The sequence below is a fragment of the Corapipo altera genome, unplaced genomic scaffold, assembly GCF_003945725.1.
Source record: "Corapipo altera isolate COAL_440 unplaced genomic scaffold, ASM394572v1 64, whole genome shotgun sequence".
Taxonomy (NCBI): domain Eukaryota; kingdom Metazoa; phylum Chordata; class Aves; order Passeriformes; family Pipridae; genus Corapipo; species Corapipo altera.
Genome location: NW_020884893.1, coordinates 9,252,758 through 9,268,308, shown reverse-complemented (window position 1 = coordinate 9,268,308; position 15,551 = coordinate 9,252,758). Strand labels below are relative to the sequence as shown.

Below are 15,551 nucleotides of genomic sequence, written 5' to 3'. Positions count from 1 at the left end.
CCCCCCGCGCCCGCCCGCGGTCCTAATGCCCGCCCGCCGCCGCCGCCGCCCGCCACCGCCGCCCGCAGGGGCCGCCGCCAAGGTACCGCGGGGGGGGCGGCGGCGGCGGACATGGGGGTGGGATCCGGGGGAGGCGGCGGCGGCGGCGGGGGGGGCGGTGACAGCTGACAGCGGCCCGCCCGAAAGTTTCCCCGCCGGTAAAATGGCGCCGCGATGGGATAAACTTTGGCGGGGGGGGGGGGGGGGTGGCGGGGGGGGGCGGGGGGGGGGGGGGCACACACACCGCGCACCCCCCCCTTCCCCCCGGTGGGATCATCCCTCCTGGATCCCAGCCCTGTGTGATATTCCAGGGATCTGCCCTGGGAGGGATCCGCCCAGCGACGCCCTTCGGAGATCAGCTAGGATCCGCTTGGAGCGGGATCAGCTTGGTGCTGGACCACCTGGGATCTCCCTGGAGCGGGATCCCCTTGGCGCCGCAGCTCAGGCTGGGGATGGTGTCTGGGACTGACCTGACAGAGACAAGTGTGTCCCAGCGCTGGGGATACCTGCTGGATCCTGAGGGATCAGCTCAGAGAGGGATAAACTTGGGATGTGGATCCCTAGGAGGGATCTGTGCTGGCATGTGGGATGTGTGTGCTGCCATCCTGGAGCTGCCTTGCAGGAGAGTGTCAGGTCATCTTCTGTCTCTGGAGATCCCTCCTGGATCCCTGCTGGATCCCTACTGGATCCCTGCTCATGGTCCTGTTAGTCTGTCTGTGGAGGGATCCACTGGCTGCTGATGCTCAGCACTGTCAGCCTCCCAGGACCATCTGGGGAGTGCCAAGGAGATCCTGGCTGGATGCCACTGTGACCTGGTGGGATCCACATGGGATCTACCCCTGCGGGTGGCCCGCAGGGTCCCTTCACAGCCCTGCCAGGAGGCACCGATCCAGCTCCCCAAACCCAACCCAAAGTCATGGGGGGATCCCTGCGGGATTCACTGCTCAGGGACTCTTGTCTTCCCACCTCTGTCTGTCCCACAGGCTCCGCTGGGATCCGAGGGCTGGCTGGGGGAGCCGCCGCCACACCAGGATCCGGCCAGCCGGGAGGCCGTGCTGCGGGTGCTGGACGCGGGGCTGGAGCAGTACCTGGCACTGCACTCGGCCATGCAGTGCATCCCCGTGCCCTGGCACAGGTAGGGCCACCGGCACAGCCACGGGCACGGCCACCGCCCTCCCGCTGACACCGGCCTCACCGGGGCAGATGGGATTTTGTCCGCCGGCCACAGGAGGACTTTGGCCACTGTCGGCCGTGCTGGGGTGTCCTGCAGTGACCGGCCATCCCACTGGGACAGCTCTGGGGAATCCCACTGTGCCGTGTGCTGGGCTGGAAGCATCACTGCCCTCCTACACTGGGTTGTCCCTTTGCAAATTGGTTTCTGGTGCTTCTGACCTCTTGCTTCTTTTTTTCTTAATCTAAATTTTTTATAGTTTTTTTCCCACCTCCGGGAGTTGTTTGGCCCAAGCTGAGCCATCCCCATGTCTCTGGGCAGGATGTGGATGCTGGTACCCTCCAGCACAGTGCTGCCCACGGGCCTGGAGGGTTTTCCCCCGGGGTGGGAGACAGGAGTGTTTTTGGCTGGCTGCCTGCACTTCTGCCATGCCACGCCAGGGAGGATTCCAGCCAGCTACTGGGATGATCCCTGCGGGGATCAGCGGCATTTTGGGGTGCTGCAGGGCACCCACTTTGCACCTGGTGATACCCCCAGCACAGTGTGGCCACCGTGGCCTTGTGCCACTCACACAAGCAGACCACTGTGTCCCCCAGTCCCAGCAGCTCATGGGGGGATGGAGAGGGATGGAGTGGCTCAGGAGGCCCCATCCATCCTGAACAGCCCCCCTGCTCTCGCTGGCAGGAAGCTCTCGGGCAAGGCGGGCATCGACGAGGTGATGGCAGCCGCGGTGCTCACCAGCCTCTCCGCCAGCCCGCTGGTGCTCGGGCACCCACCGGCCACTCATGCCCCAGGTAAGAGTGTGTCCCTGTCCCCCTGTCCCTGGACATGTGTCCCATGGCAGGACCTGACCTTCCTCCCCCTCCTCCTCACCAGAGCCGGGCAGTGAAATCTGGAAGGAGGCTCCTGCTATGTCCTCCAGCTGCAGCAGCAGCAGCAACACCAGCGGGGACTGGAGCTGGGACCCCCCCAGCGACCACTCCACCCCCTCCACCCCTTCACCCCCCCTCTCCGGCCATGTCCCCAGCACCTTCCTGCCCACCCCGCTGCCAGATGAGGGCCCTGATGAGCCCAATGGCACCCACTTCATCTTTGGAGAGCCCATCCCACGGAAGAGGAAGGTGGGCTGAAGCTGGGGATGATTCTGGGGGTGAGGCTGGGGTTGGGGATGGAGAATAGTGGGGACAAGGATGAAGAGGAGGATGAGTTTAGGATGAGGTTGAGGATGCAGCTGGTGCTGAGGATGAGGTTGGACATGGGGATTGTGAGGGTGGGAATGAAGAGGAGAATGAGGGTGAAGAGGAGGATGAGGATGAAGAGGAGGATGAGGTTAAGGGTGGGAATGAAGAAGAGGATGACTTTGGAATGGGGATAACAATTTGGATGGGGTTGGGGATGGGAATAATGCTAGGGATGACACTGGGGCTGGAGATGAGGTTGGGGATGGAGATGACAGATAGGGATGAGGATGTGATGGAGATAGAGCCTGACACCTCTCTCCTGCAGAACTCCACCAAGGTGATGTTCAAGTGCTTGTGGAAGAGCTGCGGCAAAGTCCTCAGCAGCTCCTCAGGGATGCAGAAGCACATCCGAACTGTGCACCTTGGGTAAGCACGTGGGGCCCCCCTGGACACCTCCAGGTCCCCTGGTGCCCCCTGTGGGGTCCTGCCGTGGAGGGGGAGAGTGTTGCAGCCAGACCCTGCTGTCCCTGCAGCCGGAAAGCTGACCCCGAGCAGAGCGATGGCGAGGAGGATTTCTACTACACGGAGCTGGACGTGGACGTGGACGCGCTGACAGACGGGCTCTCCAGCCTGACTCCTGTCTCACCCACCTCCTCGGTGCCTCCCGCCTTTCCCGGCCCTGAGGCTCCGGCTCCGCCGCTGCCACTGGCACTGCCGATCCCTGACCTGGCACTGGCCTCCCCCTGCAGCCCCCGGGGCCCCCCCGGCCGCTGCCACGTCCACACGGACCACGCGTACCAGGTGAGGGGGGACAGGGATGGAGGGGGACAGGGATGGAGGGGGACAGGGATGGGCGGAGGGCTCACCACCGTCACCCTCCAGCCCCCGCAGCCACCCAGTGTCTGACGGGGGCTGTGTCCTCTCTCTTCCAGGGCTGCCGGACCCCCCCGCGGCCACCGGTGTCCCCTTCCTCACCCACCCCACCGCCGCCCAAGCCACCCGCCGTCCCCAGGTGAGCCACGGTCGTCGTGCCCCGCCCTGTCCCCTCCCGCCCGCGTGTCCCCCCTCCCGGTGACCTGTCCCCCCTCCCGGTGACCTGTCTGTGCCCTGTTCCCGCAGGAGGCCGCGGGGCGATGCCAAGAAGTGCCGCAAGGTGTACGGCATGGAGCACCGGGAGATGTGGTGCACGGCGTGCCGCTGGAAGAAGGCCTGCCAGCGCTTCCTCGACTGACGGGGAGCCCCCCCCCGGCTCCCTCCTTCTTGCACATTTTGCACTCGAGGTGCCTTCGCGCCCCCCCGGCCGCCCCCCCGGACTCAGGGAACGGCCCCCCGAAAGCTTTATGCACACACACACAGCCCCCCCTTGTACCCCCCCAGCCAAGGAGCTTCTCCCCCTTCCCTCTCTTTTTCCTTCAAAAATAAGCTAAATCCAACCCCGCTCCTGGCAGGTGGGGGCTGTGGGGGGGGGGGTGACCGGCTGCTCCTGGCCCCCTCCCCACTCTGGTTTGGGGACCCCCCAAATAAGCTGTGCCTGTGGCCGGTGGGGGCTCGGGAAAGGGGGTGTCTGTTCCTCCCCGGGGGGCAGCCCCAGTGCCCAGGGCAGAAGTGGGCGCCTGCCCCCCCCTTTTTACCCCCCCAGGGGGTTTTTACTCTTTGTATTGTCATTTCTCTCTCTTGTTCCGGGGAGCAGCAGCTCCCTCCGGGGCGATGCCCCGGGAAGTGCCTGCAGGAATGCGCCCATTTGCACTAAGCCAAACTGCACAAAGAGGGGTCTTTTTGTTTTCCTTTTTTTTTTTTTCTTTTTTTTTTTTCTCCTTCGTGTGGTTTTTATTTTTTAAATAAAATATACAAAAATTCGTCATTTTAACCACTCCCACAGCACGAGAGCGCGCGGGCCGCAGGACGCCTCCAGCCCTGGGTGGGTTTTAAGGGAATTAATTCACTTTAAACTCCCTTTTTACCCAAAAATCCCCTTTCCCTTCCCCCCAAAACCGTTTCTCCCCTCTTGTCCTGTCACTTTCCAGCCCAGGCAGTGGCTCAGGACTGGGTTTGGCCATGCCATGCCACCCTGCTCCTCTCCCCGTGCAGGGAGGGGACAGGGAGGGCTGGTGGCCCTGCCACCTTCCTGCCCTGTGGGAAGGTTTCCTTTGTGCCAGGACCCCCCCCCATTGCTTTGGCCCCATGGGATGGGCTGGTGCTGTGCCCCCTACTTGTCCCCTCTGGGGATGTGATGCATCAGATCTAGAAGGAAAAAAACCCAACAAGTATTTGGATTTTCTTTTTGATGGTTCCTGTTCTTTAGTTACTGTTAAGACAGGCAGGGTGGGCACCCTGGGCCCCTTGGCACCCCCAGACCTGCTGCCACCCCTTCTCCTGCATCCCCTGGCAATGGCATCGCCCTGTGCATCCTCCTGGGAATTGTTTTAATTTCAGATAAAGCCCTAAAAATAAGGAAATTTCCACCAACACGCAGCAGGGAGGGGGGGAATGAGCCACAAGGTGCCTGTTTGGGATAGAGATGGGAAAGGGGAAGGGTGAGGGAGCAGCACCCCCAGCCTGAGGGTGAGCAGAGCTCCCTGCTGGGGTGAAGGGAGGTTTTGGGGAGTGGGGACCCCCATCCCAGCATCCAGGAGCAGGGGGGGATGCAGAGCCCTGCAGCACCACAGGGCTGCAGCTGGGTGGTGCCCACGGTCCCCCACATGACCCCATCCTTAAACACAGGGCAAGGAGGAAAATAATAATAACAACTAGGTGTTACAAACAAAAAAAAAAAAAAGAAAAAACCAAACAAAATTGTAGCAGCAATTTCCCAATTTATTGAAACTGATTGATTTTTGCAGGTATGTCTAAGCTAAATCCCATCACAAAGGTTCTATCCGAGGGGCAGCCCCCGGCAGGCAAGGAACCGGGCAGCAACTAGAAAATAAAATCAGATTTACCTGAACTACATCGACAGAAAATCAGTACAACACAGCATGTTCTCCCACTGACTTCTGGTTACGAAATCTCCTCAACCTCCCCAAAATATTAAACACATCTTCAATACAAACACAGGTTTATAATAATTAATATAAAGTCAGTATAATATAGAATATTCCCAGAAAAAAAAAAAATCAACAATCTTCAAACACCGTCCTTTTTGTGTTTGTTCAGCTTTATTTTTGTAGACAGGTTTAAAGCACGTTGAAAAATAAATATATATGAAAGCATACACACAGCACTCTGACTAGGGGAGACTAAAAAAAAAAAATAGGCTGAAATTCAAAACACAATTCAGGATCTACAAAAATCAAAGGAACCATTAATTATGGCTTTTGTAGGAGTCGCACGTGTCACAGAATGAGCGAAAATTAAGATTATCTTTCAGAATATTGCAAAAAATTCCAGTTTTTGCATTGTTTTCATGGAGTTTCTTTCCTCAAGGGCAATGTGCAAAAGGGGGAGCATTGGGGGGGGTGCTTGGAGACAGGGACAGAACCATCAGTCCCAAAACACACCCACCCACCCCAAAGCCACACGGCTTCGCTTCGGGAAAGCAGAGTGTTTAAAGGCAGGAGTGTGAGAGGATATAAAAGGGCAAGTAATGCTGGAGTGGGTTTCCTTTTGTACAAAAAAATACTCGTTTTGTTGTCCAAAACATTGATTTTTTGATTAAAAAAAAAAGAAGGAAAAGGGAAAGGACAGTCATTTTGCAAACCTTCCTCAGGGATGTCCCCCTCCGCCTCCACACAGTCACTCCGCAGCTGAGAGGCTTTGGGGTGACCTTCAAACACACAAAGCTGGGGAATGAACAATTTTTAAACAGTATTTTTGGAAATTCCAAATTGACAGACAACCAAGGACCTCTTTGTCTCCCCCCTTTAAGATATTGTCCAAGTCCATGGATCCCTGGGGTGTTTTCCAGAGGGCACAGGCAGGACAGTGCCTTCAGCCCCCGTTCCATGCCGTGGCCAAAATGCTCTGTACTCCTGGCACTCATGTTTTAAATAAAGAATTAGGATAATCAAGGAATTCAAGGAGGAACATTTACATGTATAAATGCTTAAAAAAATGAGTTGCAAGTTCTGGAGGCCGAGTGTATCCATGTTTTACCTCTATGGGGGTTATTTGTTTTGGGACTAAGTCTGTATATATATACACACACATATATATATATATATATATTTAGAAAAAATTAAAAAAAGGGAACCTCAGTGAAGTATACAAAGCCCTGAAGGGAAGTACAAAGAAGAGATGCAGAACAGGCAGAATTAGTGGGGTTTTGTTTAAATCTCCAAGAGCAGAAGTTTGCATAGGCAGTAGATCCGAGAGATCCCAGAGAGAAGCTGGAGGGATGCGATCACCTGGAGCAACTGATGAAGTTTATTATAAAGTTTCAGCATACAAAAAAAAGCGCCCAAATTCCTGTTTTTGAACCCAAGTCAGAGCACGGAAGGTTGAAGATTAATTCCTGCGTTCCCAACTCTGCACACCTCCATCAAAACAAAGCACTTCACTACACATCAGGTGTTAGAAGGGGTTTATTTGGTACATGGTGTTAGTGGGACAGAAGCTCGTGTGAGGTTATAACAGTAACCTGGGAGAAGTTAGTTTTTACGTGGATTTTCTGCTTTTCTCTCCTTTTTTTTTTTTTTTTTTCCAATTTGCTTTTATTTTTTGCATCCTCAGCTCGAAGAGCCTCAAAATGGCACAATTAGGGAACACTCCTGAGCGCTGCCTGGCTCTCTGCCCACCCTTAATAAAAATAAGGAAAGACAAGAAAATAATACAGCATTTCCAAAGGAATTGTGAAGTCAAGCTCAGCACCCCGTAACTCCAATTACAAAATCGAGTCACCCAAGGGCGAGGGCAGGAGGAAGAGGGGGACTCAGACCACACCTGCTCCTCCTTGGAAGGTGGATGCACACACTGGAATCAGAGGGGATGGGCGATCGGAATGTCACACAAACCCAGGGGTTTGAACTGTTTGGGTCTTAAAATTCTTTTTTTAAATAGATTTTTACATATAAAAAGCAAAGCTACAGATAAATCTTTAAGTACTGTATGTATTTGTCTACACAGAACAGGTGAGGCTGCATGTTCAGGACCTCAGGCACCCCCACCCCCTCCATATTTACAGGGTAAATGACAATAAATACAGAGCCCACACGCCGGGGGGCCAAAAGTGGGATAAGGGAACGTCCTCATTCTGGAACCCCCCCCCAAAACCGCTGAGAAAAGGTATATAAAGGTCCAGTCATGACATACTGGGTGGGTTTTTACAACTTTTTAAATAGGGGAAGAGAAGGACAAGAAGCTAAAATGCAAAATGAGATTTTTACAGGTTAATCAAAATGTTCCTGCACGACCCACTCTGCTCTTCCCATATTTAAGGAAGAGGGTTATCCATGCTCACTGGCTAAAGCAACAAGTCCCACTAACTCCTCCAGTCCAAGGAGCAGCGATGCTGGAGTGGCCTCACAGAGGATTTTAGGATAGACCCGTGTTCCCACACTGCTGAGGCACCCCCCAGACCAACCCAGCAGGAGCTTGGGAGCTGGGAGGCTCCCAGAATGAACTGGGATGGTGGATGCAGAGAGAATGTGGTGAATGAATGTCTGCAAGAAACTGAGGAGCAGAGAGAAAAGGATTGAACGCCATAAACCCAGGATGCAACTGGAATCAGGGAATGAACAGAGAACCAGCGCCTGCAAGTGCCAGGACAGAAGCTCCCACTGCACTCCACCAAATCCCAGCACTGAGTGCCTTAAATCCTTCCAGATGATTTTCTTTATGGGGGTTTATGTACAATATGCCTTTAATTCCTTTGCTGGGTGGAACCACGCTTTTCCTTAGGGACCACCAGGCCTGCAGGAACGCTCTCTGGCCCACAGGGAGGAAAATAGCACCTTGAGTCATTTGGCTTCTGGGTTGTCTTTTGTGGCAGGTTTCAAGGTACCACTGTCACAGACATCATAGAAAACTGCTCGATGGCAAGGAAGGAGTGAGGTCTTCAGCTTTTTTTTTTATTATTATTTAAAAAAAGCACCAGAAGCAAAGTAGTGAAGGTAGAACAAGCTGTGTCTCAGGAACAAGACACTTCCAATACACGTTGTTACTGTTATTTAGGTGTAGCTGGAAGAAGGCAACAGTGGCCGGATATGAACAGGGAGAATCCAACTACCTGGAGCGGCCCCACACAGTCTGAGGAGACTCGGGGAGAGAAACCTGCTTCTTATTTAAAGAAAAAACTGGTTTATTTGAAAATTTACATGGAACCAGCACAGCTAACGCTGAAGGTTTTTGTCATGAATTAAGTAGGTGTTTGTTACACCTACCAGTGATGAATGTTTAGATTGGCAAGGAAGAACGAGGTACCCAGGTGAAATCCTGGCCCCCACCACAGTCCATGGGACAGGAGCAGCAAGATTCCACCCCGCTGGGATCTCCTCACCTTGGCTTCTCGCCTTTCCCAGCTCATCCTGCACTTGGCCGAATGCCTCGTTTTTGCTACGGTTTGCATATATTTACGAAAAAGGCAGCTGAGCAAAGGGGGAGAAGTGGAGATATTTGTGGAGAAGAACGACAGGTACAGAACTACCCGTGTTCCTCTAGAGCAAAAGGTGCTTCTGGAAGCACCAACACGTGTTTCGGCGCCCGCGGATAACCAAGGCTGGAAGACAGGATGTGGGTAAGATGCCAGTAGGTCCAAGAAAAGTCACAATCTGTCTTTGATGGTGATTCTTTTGGAAGCTGAGAATCTCAGAGAAGTATTCGTAAGGCTGTAGTCTGACTTGCCTTTTGATCTATTTGGCTCCATAAAAAATAATAAAAACTCTTTCAATAACTTTGCAAAAGGCTTGTGTCATCAGGGGAAGCCCTCCAACGCATGCATCCATCTGCTTTCACAATGTTAGCTTGGAATTCCACTGCTGCTGGGATTTTAGCACAGATTAAGGTGTTAAAAAAAACCCCAACCAACCTGCTTCGGACACAAAAACCTCCGTGGTGCTCGGTTCAGGGTGGGAAGGGGAGGAGGACTCATGCTTCACCCAGCCTCCTCACACCTGCAGAAATTCCACCTCCCTCACATGCATCCTGGCTGGCTCGGCCGGAGGGGAGGGTGGGGGCTCCCAGGGGGAGAAGGAGGAAAAGGGAAGGCGAAGTCAGTCGTGCCGCTGGAAGCGACACTGCTAAGACAGTGTCTGAGTGGAACAGAGAAGGACTTGTTTAGAAAACACGAGAGTTATTTTGCACACATGGACGACAACAAGGCTACTTAAGTTTTTTCCAACATACTCCTTCCTCCCCACCCTCCCTCCCCCTACAAACAACAGAGTGAAACAAAAACCAAACAAAAAGTAATCCCTAAGAAATCCAGGTAAAATCCTTGTCGTTCTCCCCAGAGTTGTCCGGCTCCTGCGGGGAGTCAACATCTTTGTCGTCATCTAAAATCACATCATCTTGTGACATCCCCACGTCATCCTTCCACTTGATGTCGTCGTCGTCTCCCATCTCCTCGTCTCCTTCCACTTTGATGTCATCCGGGTCTTCCATGTACTGCCCTTCCCCAGGGTAACACTCGTCTGGAGACCCTTCTCCCCCGTTGTGGTCCAGGTGCCCGGCGATGCCGCGGCCGGAGCAGTCGGCGCAGACGCCGTGGCGGCGGGAGCCGTGTTTGATCCCCACGCTGGCTGCTGACATGAACACCCGGTTGCACACCTTGCAGACGTACTTTTTGTCTTTGCTGTGGACCTGGAAAAGGAGAACGACCAGAAAGGTTAATGCCAACGGAGGTGGAATGAGAGATGCAGGGAAGGACACGCTCCCACGTCCTCTGCGAAGGCAAATCCACTGCTGCAACCCCAGATCACAACTGGCTTTGCTGTGAACTCAAACCCACCACCATTAATTCAACCCTGCAATGGTGACACACAATGGAAAATCCTTTGGGATTGTCTGTTCATCATCAAGTAGTTCTGAGAGGAACTTTTAACACTTGCACTTGTTTTCCCCCCTTTTTTTTCTGTTTTTCTGGGGTGCACGACCTGCCACCATGAGGAAAAACTTAATAAGGGAAAAAAACCACCCTCAAGCACTGGTTCTGTGCAGACCAGAGCACAGAACCAGCCTGACCAAAACAGTGTTAATGTCATGGCGACTTAGTGGTCTTCATCCTGATCCTACTTTGCCCAGAACCAAAGAGAAGGAGAACAGGGAATGCATCCTGAATTTCCAAAAAAAAAAAAAAAAAAAGGCATCAGGTTGCACTTCTGACTTTATTTCTGACTACTTTGGTTTCTCACAAATGTTTCTGTTCCATAACTCAGGCTGCACTCTATGACCAAGAATTTCAGGCATACGTAGCTATCACAGAACATGTGGCAAGTGGGAAAATGCTCTGCAGGAAACCAGAAATCACTTTTAAGAGTCAAACACTTCACGACTCAGTGAGCAAAGTTACACACTCTGAGAAAAACAAATCACCCAATTAAAAGTGAAATCTGTCCTTGGGCACTTTTGCCCTGCATGGTAGGCAAGGAGCTTGTCAAACCACTCACCTGCTCCTCTGCCAAAGGAAACCAGTGCAGGGAGAACCCCTGAATTCCATCACAAGGAGCCTCATCAGGTATCTTCATTTTTTGTGTGCATATATATATATGTATATATACACACATAAAACATATATGAATTTTATTTATATATAGAACAGTTCAGTCAGAAGGGACCTAGGCCAATCTTCTAGTCCAACTGCCTGACTATTTTAGGGTTGCCTAATATATATTATGATATATATTATAAATCTTATATATATATTCCTTCTTTTATATATTAACACCACATGGGGACAGCCCAGGCACTTGCCTTGGCCGATGCCCTGTGGATGGAACTGATCCTCAGGGACACTTTAGGAAGTGGTGTAGAAGCAGATAAGGATCCAGCAGCCAATGATTTGGGGTCAGCCCATCAGCCACCAGAGCCTTGGGGCTCATATCACCAGTCCCTAATCCTTCTTTAACTCATTTCTTTCCATGCTCCCAACAGCCTGTGGGAAAAGTTTTGCCAGTTAAAGCCCTTCCTTATATTTTAAAGCGGCTGCCTGGATGTCAGTTCCCTGCTCCTGCCTCAGCATGGGATCAACAGCTCTAACCTGATTCTCCATAACCCTCTGCTCCAGAATACTCAGCTGAGCTAAAGCTGTTTGGGAAGAGGACAAATTGACCCATCACAGCCCCTTCAGCCCTCGCTGCCACAGGACACTGGCTCAGGCTCTGTGTTACACCAGTCCCAGCCGTGTTCAAAGCCTGGGAGTGCCTCTGATGTGCTCTGGTTGCAGGTTCCTCTGCTCTGAGCTAGTCCCCATGACATTCTTCTACTGCATCAAGCAAAGGCATTGGGTTTTATTATTTTTTTCAAAAGCAGTTGGACAGGGCTGGTCAGAGTCATCCAGCTGGATCTATAGGTATCATCCACTTTTAACTCGTAGAAGAATGATTTTCAGGCATCAAAAGCTGAAGAGGAGAACAGAAAGTGGTCAGGGGTGCAGAATAAGGGCTAAATGAGCCATAAAATGAAGGAATTATAAAACGGGTACTAAAGCAATTTGTAATTATCACAGAATCACTGACTGGTTTTGGTTGGAAGGGACCTAAAAAGCTCATCTTGTTCCAACTCCCTGCCATGGGCAGGGACACCTTCCACTAGAGTAGGCTGAATATCTGTTAAAAACCTGATCACCTCTCTCTCTCTTTTCCAACAGTTCAGTCAGCTGCTTCAAAGAGAACCATATTCCCGGATGCAGCTGAGCAGAAATTAATCTTATTTCCCTTACTGCCAAATTAGTAAGTATTAAACACAGAAACAGCATCTGACCCTCAGTATCATACCATGCCATTAGCAAGATCATATTCTAACTGACTAAAAACCAATATTCCAACAAAGAGGGGGGGTAAATGTGCTGACAACATCCTAAGCTCATGAAAAAAGAATCGTAAAAAGGAAAAGTTCTCAGAAATAAAATGCTGGAGGCAACCAGCTGGCACGACAAGGTGTTCCCTGCTGCAAAACCAGTGACTGATCCTGAAACCTGTGTGCTTGCAGCAGGACTGAGCTCACTGTTGGATCTGCCTCCGGAACACCAGAGCCACAGGGCCCCAAGGAAATAGGGAAGGGACATCTCGGGGAGCAGCCAGTCCCCCGAGCAGATGGCTGGGCACTCATCCGAACGGACACACACGTGCAGGGAAGGGAGGGAAGGAGGTGGGGGGGGTTTGTGGCAAATTGTCACACAGGCCCCCGATGATCCCGGTGCTGGGGCACTGCTGGTGGTGAGCTGTGCCCACTGCTGGCACCTGCTGCCGAAATAATCACCTAGAAACTATCTGCTCTCCCACAACAGCACCTCTACACCAAGCTTGGAGAATCTCTTTAGGATGGGGAATTAATTCTACCCTAAAAAGAAAAATAATCAATGTTTGGCTTAAAATTTTGTTTCTGAGGAAGCTGTGAAGAGCCAGACTCCAGTACCAGCCTTGCAGCCGGAGCTGAGCAGCCCTTCTTTAATAAGGTGTAACAGTATTTCTGATAACTAAGCATGGCCAGACCAGAGCAGCTTTGCCTTGAATTCTGGCTGAGCAATGTATTTTAAAGCTTTCCACACAGAATCATAGAATTATGGAATTGTTAAGGTTGGGAAGACCCTCCAAGATCATGTCCAATCGTTCCACCAGCACTGCCAAGCCCACCACTAAACCATGTCCCCCAGGTGCCACATCTATATATATGTTAAACCCCTCCAAGAAAGGTGACTCCAGCCTGTGCCAGGGCTTGCCAGCCCTTTCCATGAAGAATTGTTTGCTAATATCCAGTCTAAACCTTGGAAACCCTCTGGTTGAGCTTGGAGAGCAGGAGGAGGTTACCTCTGGATGAACAGGTAGCCAATCACAAGGCCTTTGAAAGGCAGGGAAAAAAGATACAGGAGAAGCCTTCAGTGGAGCCCCAGGAGGGGAAACAAAACCCAGACTTAAATCAAGTGAAGCCCCTCTTCTTTTTAAACCCCAACAAACGGGCTGATTCCCCCAGCACTGCCCTCACCAAGGTGTGCCGCTTCATGTGCTCCCGGCGGGTGAACTTCTTCCCACAGATCTCGCAGGGATAGGGCCTTTCTCCCGTGTGGGATCGCATGTGTCTCTTCAGGATGCACTGATGCATGGCTGAAAAGCTGCAGTACGGGCACTTGAACTTCTTCCTGATGACTGTGAACTCGTTGACTGCAAGAGAGCAAGCAGAACACACAGGTTCGTCTCACAATGTCTCAAAACACTCTTCTGGGTGACTATTTCACTGTTAAATTAGTTCACTGTGAAATCACACTCTCACCCCTTAACCACCTATATATTTTAATCATTACATTACATTATTGCCCTTCTGTTATTGAAGCTAAGAGGTTAAGCACCTTTATCAGAGCAGCTTTTGAACGAGGCAACACATAAACATTTAGCAACAGGCTGTTACAGACATTGCCCAACACTTGCTGAAGGGGAAATAAAGAGGGCTGGCAACCTGCTACAGTTCTGATTTATTATAAAGAAGTATCCTAAATATCAAGACATAAAATTTTAACCCTATTACTTGTGGAGGAAGCAGGAAGCCAGGAACAGAAGCCTACAGAGGTAACACCCCAACAGCACTATGTGCTTTACTGCTATTTATGCAGCAGTGCAAGAACATCATCACACACCCCAGGAGCATTTCGGTGAAGGAGCAGAGACTGAGGATGACCCAGAAGAAAGAGAACAATTAAAACCACCACTCTCTATGTTATCCAACCCTGGTTCCTCCCCCAAACACAGCAACAGTGTCACACACAGAATACAGCAGGTGAAAACAGAGTATTTGCTGCTCCCTGAGGACACCCCCCAGTACAAGTTTGGAAGTGACTGTCCACATGGGGATGATTTTAAATCTCCAGCTTCTCATTATTCTATTGCTTCCCATTATTATGTTAATTTTCACCCACTTTTCTCCTAATTATTGTTATTTCTCAAAGCAATATATTAACATAACAAGGAGGGGAAAAAAGAGCAAGTTCTGGTTAATGATCCCAACTTCCTTACGTGTATGCAAATGGCTCTTGGTAAATGAAAGTCTGTGGAAGAGAGCTGAGAGAATCAGGGAATACCAGACCTACTACCTGGCTCCTAAAAGAGGTAGTACTTGGCAGTATTTTTAGATGCTTAATGAAATATTACCTCCTATAAATGCCCTACTAGGTGTGTGTACAGTGCATGTCCTCAGTATGTCACAGGTGATGCCCAGGAGTTATACTGTACACTGAAAAATGGCCTTTTTAAGAAAAGCCCATGTACTTGGTGTCATTTCATGCCCAATTTGTGGGCTGGTTTTCTTTTTTTTTATCTGCTTTTAAAATTTACTTTGTCTTGTATTCCAGTAGAGGTGAAACACCGTGAAAAGTAGCTATTTGTCACTCATGTAGAAGTGCAAAACCACCTGACACTATTAAAAGACATCTTTAAATAAGGTGACACCCCCCTTGCACAATCAGAGCAAACATTTCATCTTAGAAAAAAGTACTCTAAGAAGTTTTCTACTGTTCTAATACACACTAAAAGCATTATTCAAGATCTTAAAAGCTGCCATAATACAAAGTTTAATCTCAGCATTTGTTCTGACTACTCAGAATTAAACACATCCTACACACAGGCAACTTTGTGGAAAAAAAACTTCCTCTGATTATCAGTTTGCATTGTATTTAATATTCTTATATTCTGTTCTTGGGCTTCTAACTTGGTGGCTTGGGTTGCTCAGCACCTGTGGTAGTCCAGCCCTCAGCTGCTTTTTTTGGGTGGTTTGCTGTTTTCTCAGCACATTTCTAAAGCTGTCAAGAGAATTTTCCAGCCCAAGGGGGAAAAAAAAAAAAAAAAAAAAAAGAGAAGTGCCAACTCACCTGGGCCATGGCTGCAACACTGACACCAGGGAAAGCCAAGGCTAAGGAATATTTTATTCACCTGTTAGCAAAGCTCACCCACTGCAATGGGGCAGAGTGTTCAAGAGACTCTGAACTTGCTTTGGGAACCTCCCAGAGGAGATGCCTGAGCATGGCCTGATTCCCAGAGCCTTGTGCAAGCTCTGGTTGGTGATCTAAACATCAGCCCTTCTCC

The 15,551-nt window shown here is 50.8% G+C and overlaps 2 protein-coding genes across 8 annotated transcripts in view; one reads left to right on the top strand and one right to left on the bottom strand.

Annotated features, from left to right (window-relative positions):
* The first annotated feature begins 494 nt into the window (after positions 1 to 494).
* SLC2A4RG (SLC2A4 regulator) lies at positions 495 to 4,467 on the top strand. Its single transcript, XM_027646109.1, has 8 exons — positions 495 to 743; positions 1,023 to 1,174; positions 1,895 to 2,004; positions 2,087 to 2,331; positions 2,717 to 2,817; positions 2,925 to 3,192; positions 3,324 to 3,403; positions 3,511 to 4,467. Exons 1-8 carry the CDS (start codon positions 621 to 623, stop codon positions 3,620 to 3,622), a joined length of 1,191 nt encoding a protein of 396 aa, XP_027501910.1. The 5' UTR covers positions 495 to 620; the 3' UTR covers positions 3,623 to 4,467.
* Positions 4,468 to 6,914: 2,447 nt separating this feature from the next.
* ZBTB46 (zinc finger and BTB domain containing 46) overlaps positions 6,915 to 15,551 on the bottom strand; it is a 51,321-nt gene continuing 42,684 nt past the window's right edge. For 6 of the 7 annotated variants that reach the window (XM_027645937.1, XM_027645941.1, XM_027645938.1 and 3 more), the window contains 2 exons: positions 13,465 to 13,640; positions 6,915 to 10,125 (listed from right to left, as the gene is read on the bottom strand). In XM_027645937.1, the coding sequence (XP_027501738.1) occupies positions 9,739 to 10,125; positions 13,465 to 13,640 (563 nt within the window). In that variant the 3' untranslated portion in view covers positions 6,915 to 9,738. The remainder of the gene's footprint in view (positions 10,126 to 13,464; positions 13,641 to 15,551) is intronic. The other variant, XM_027645942.1, reaches the window with a different exon arrangement.

What these genes read in the sequence shown, in the direction of transcription:
- SLC2A4RG (XM_027646109.1), top strand. Translation starts at nt 621, where the DNA reads ATGTGGGATGTGTGTGCTGCCATCCTGGAGCTGCCTTGCAGGAGAGTG. An exon ending in CCATCCCACGGAAGAGGAAG is followed by an intron (nt 2,332 to 2,716) that starts GTGGGCTGAAGC and finishes TCTCTCCTGCAG; the next exon opens with AACTCCACCAAGGTGATGTT. An exon ending in AAGCCACCCGCCGTCCCCAG is followed by an intron (nt 3,404 to 3,510) that starts GTGAGCCACGGT and finishes CTGTTCCCGCAG; the next exon opens with GAGGCCGCGGGGCGATGCCA.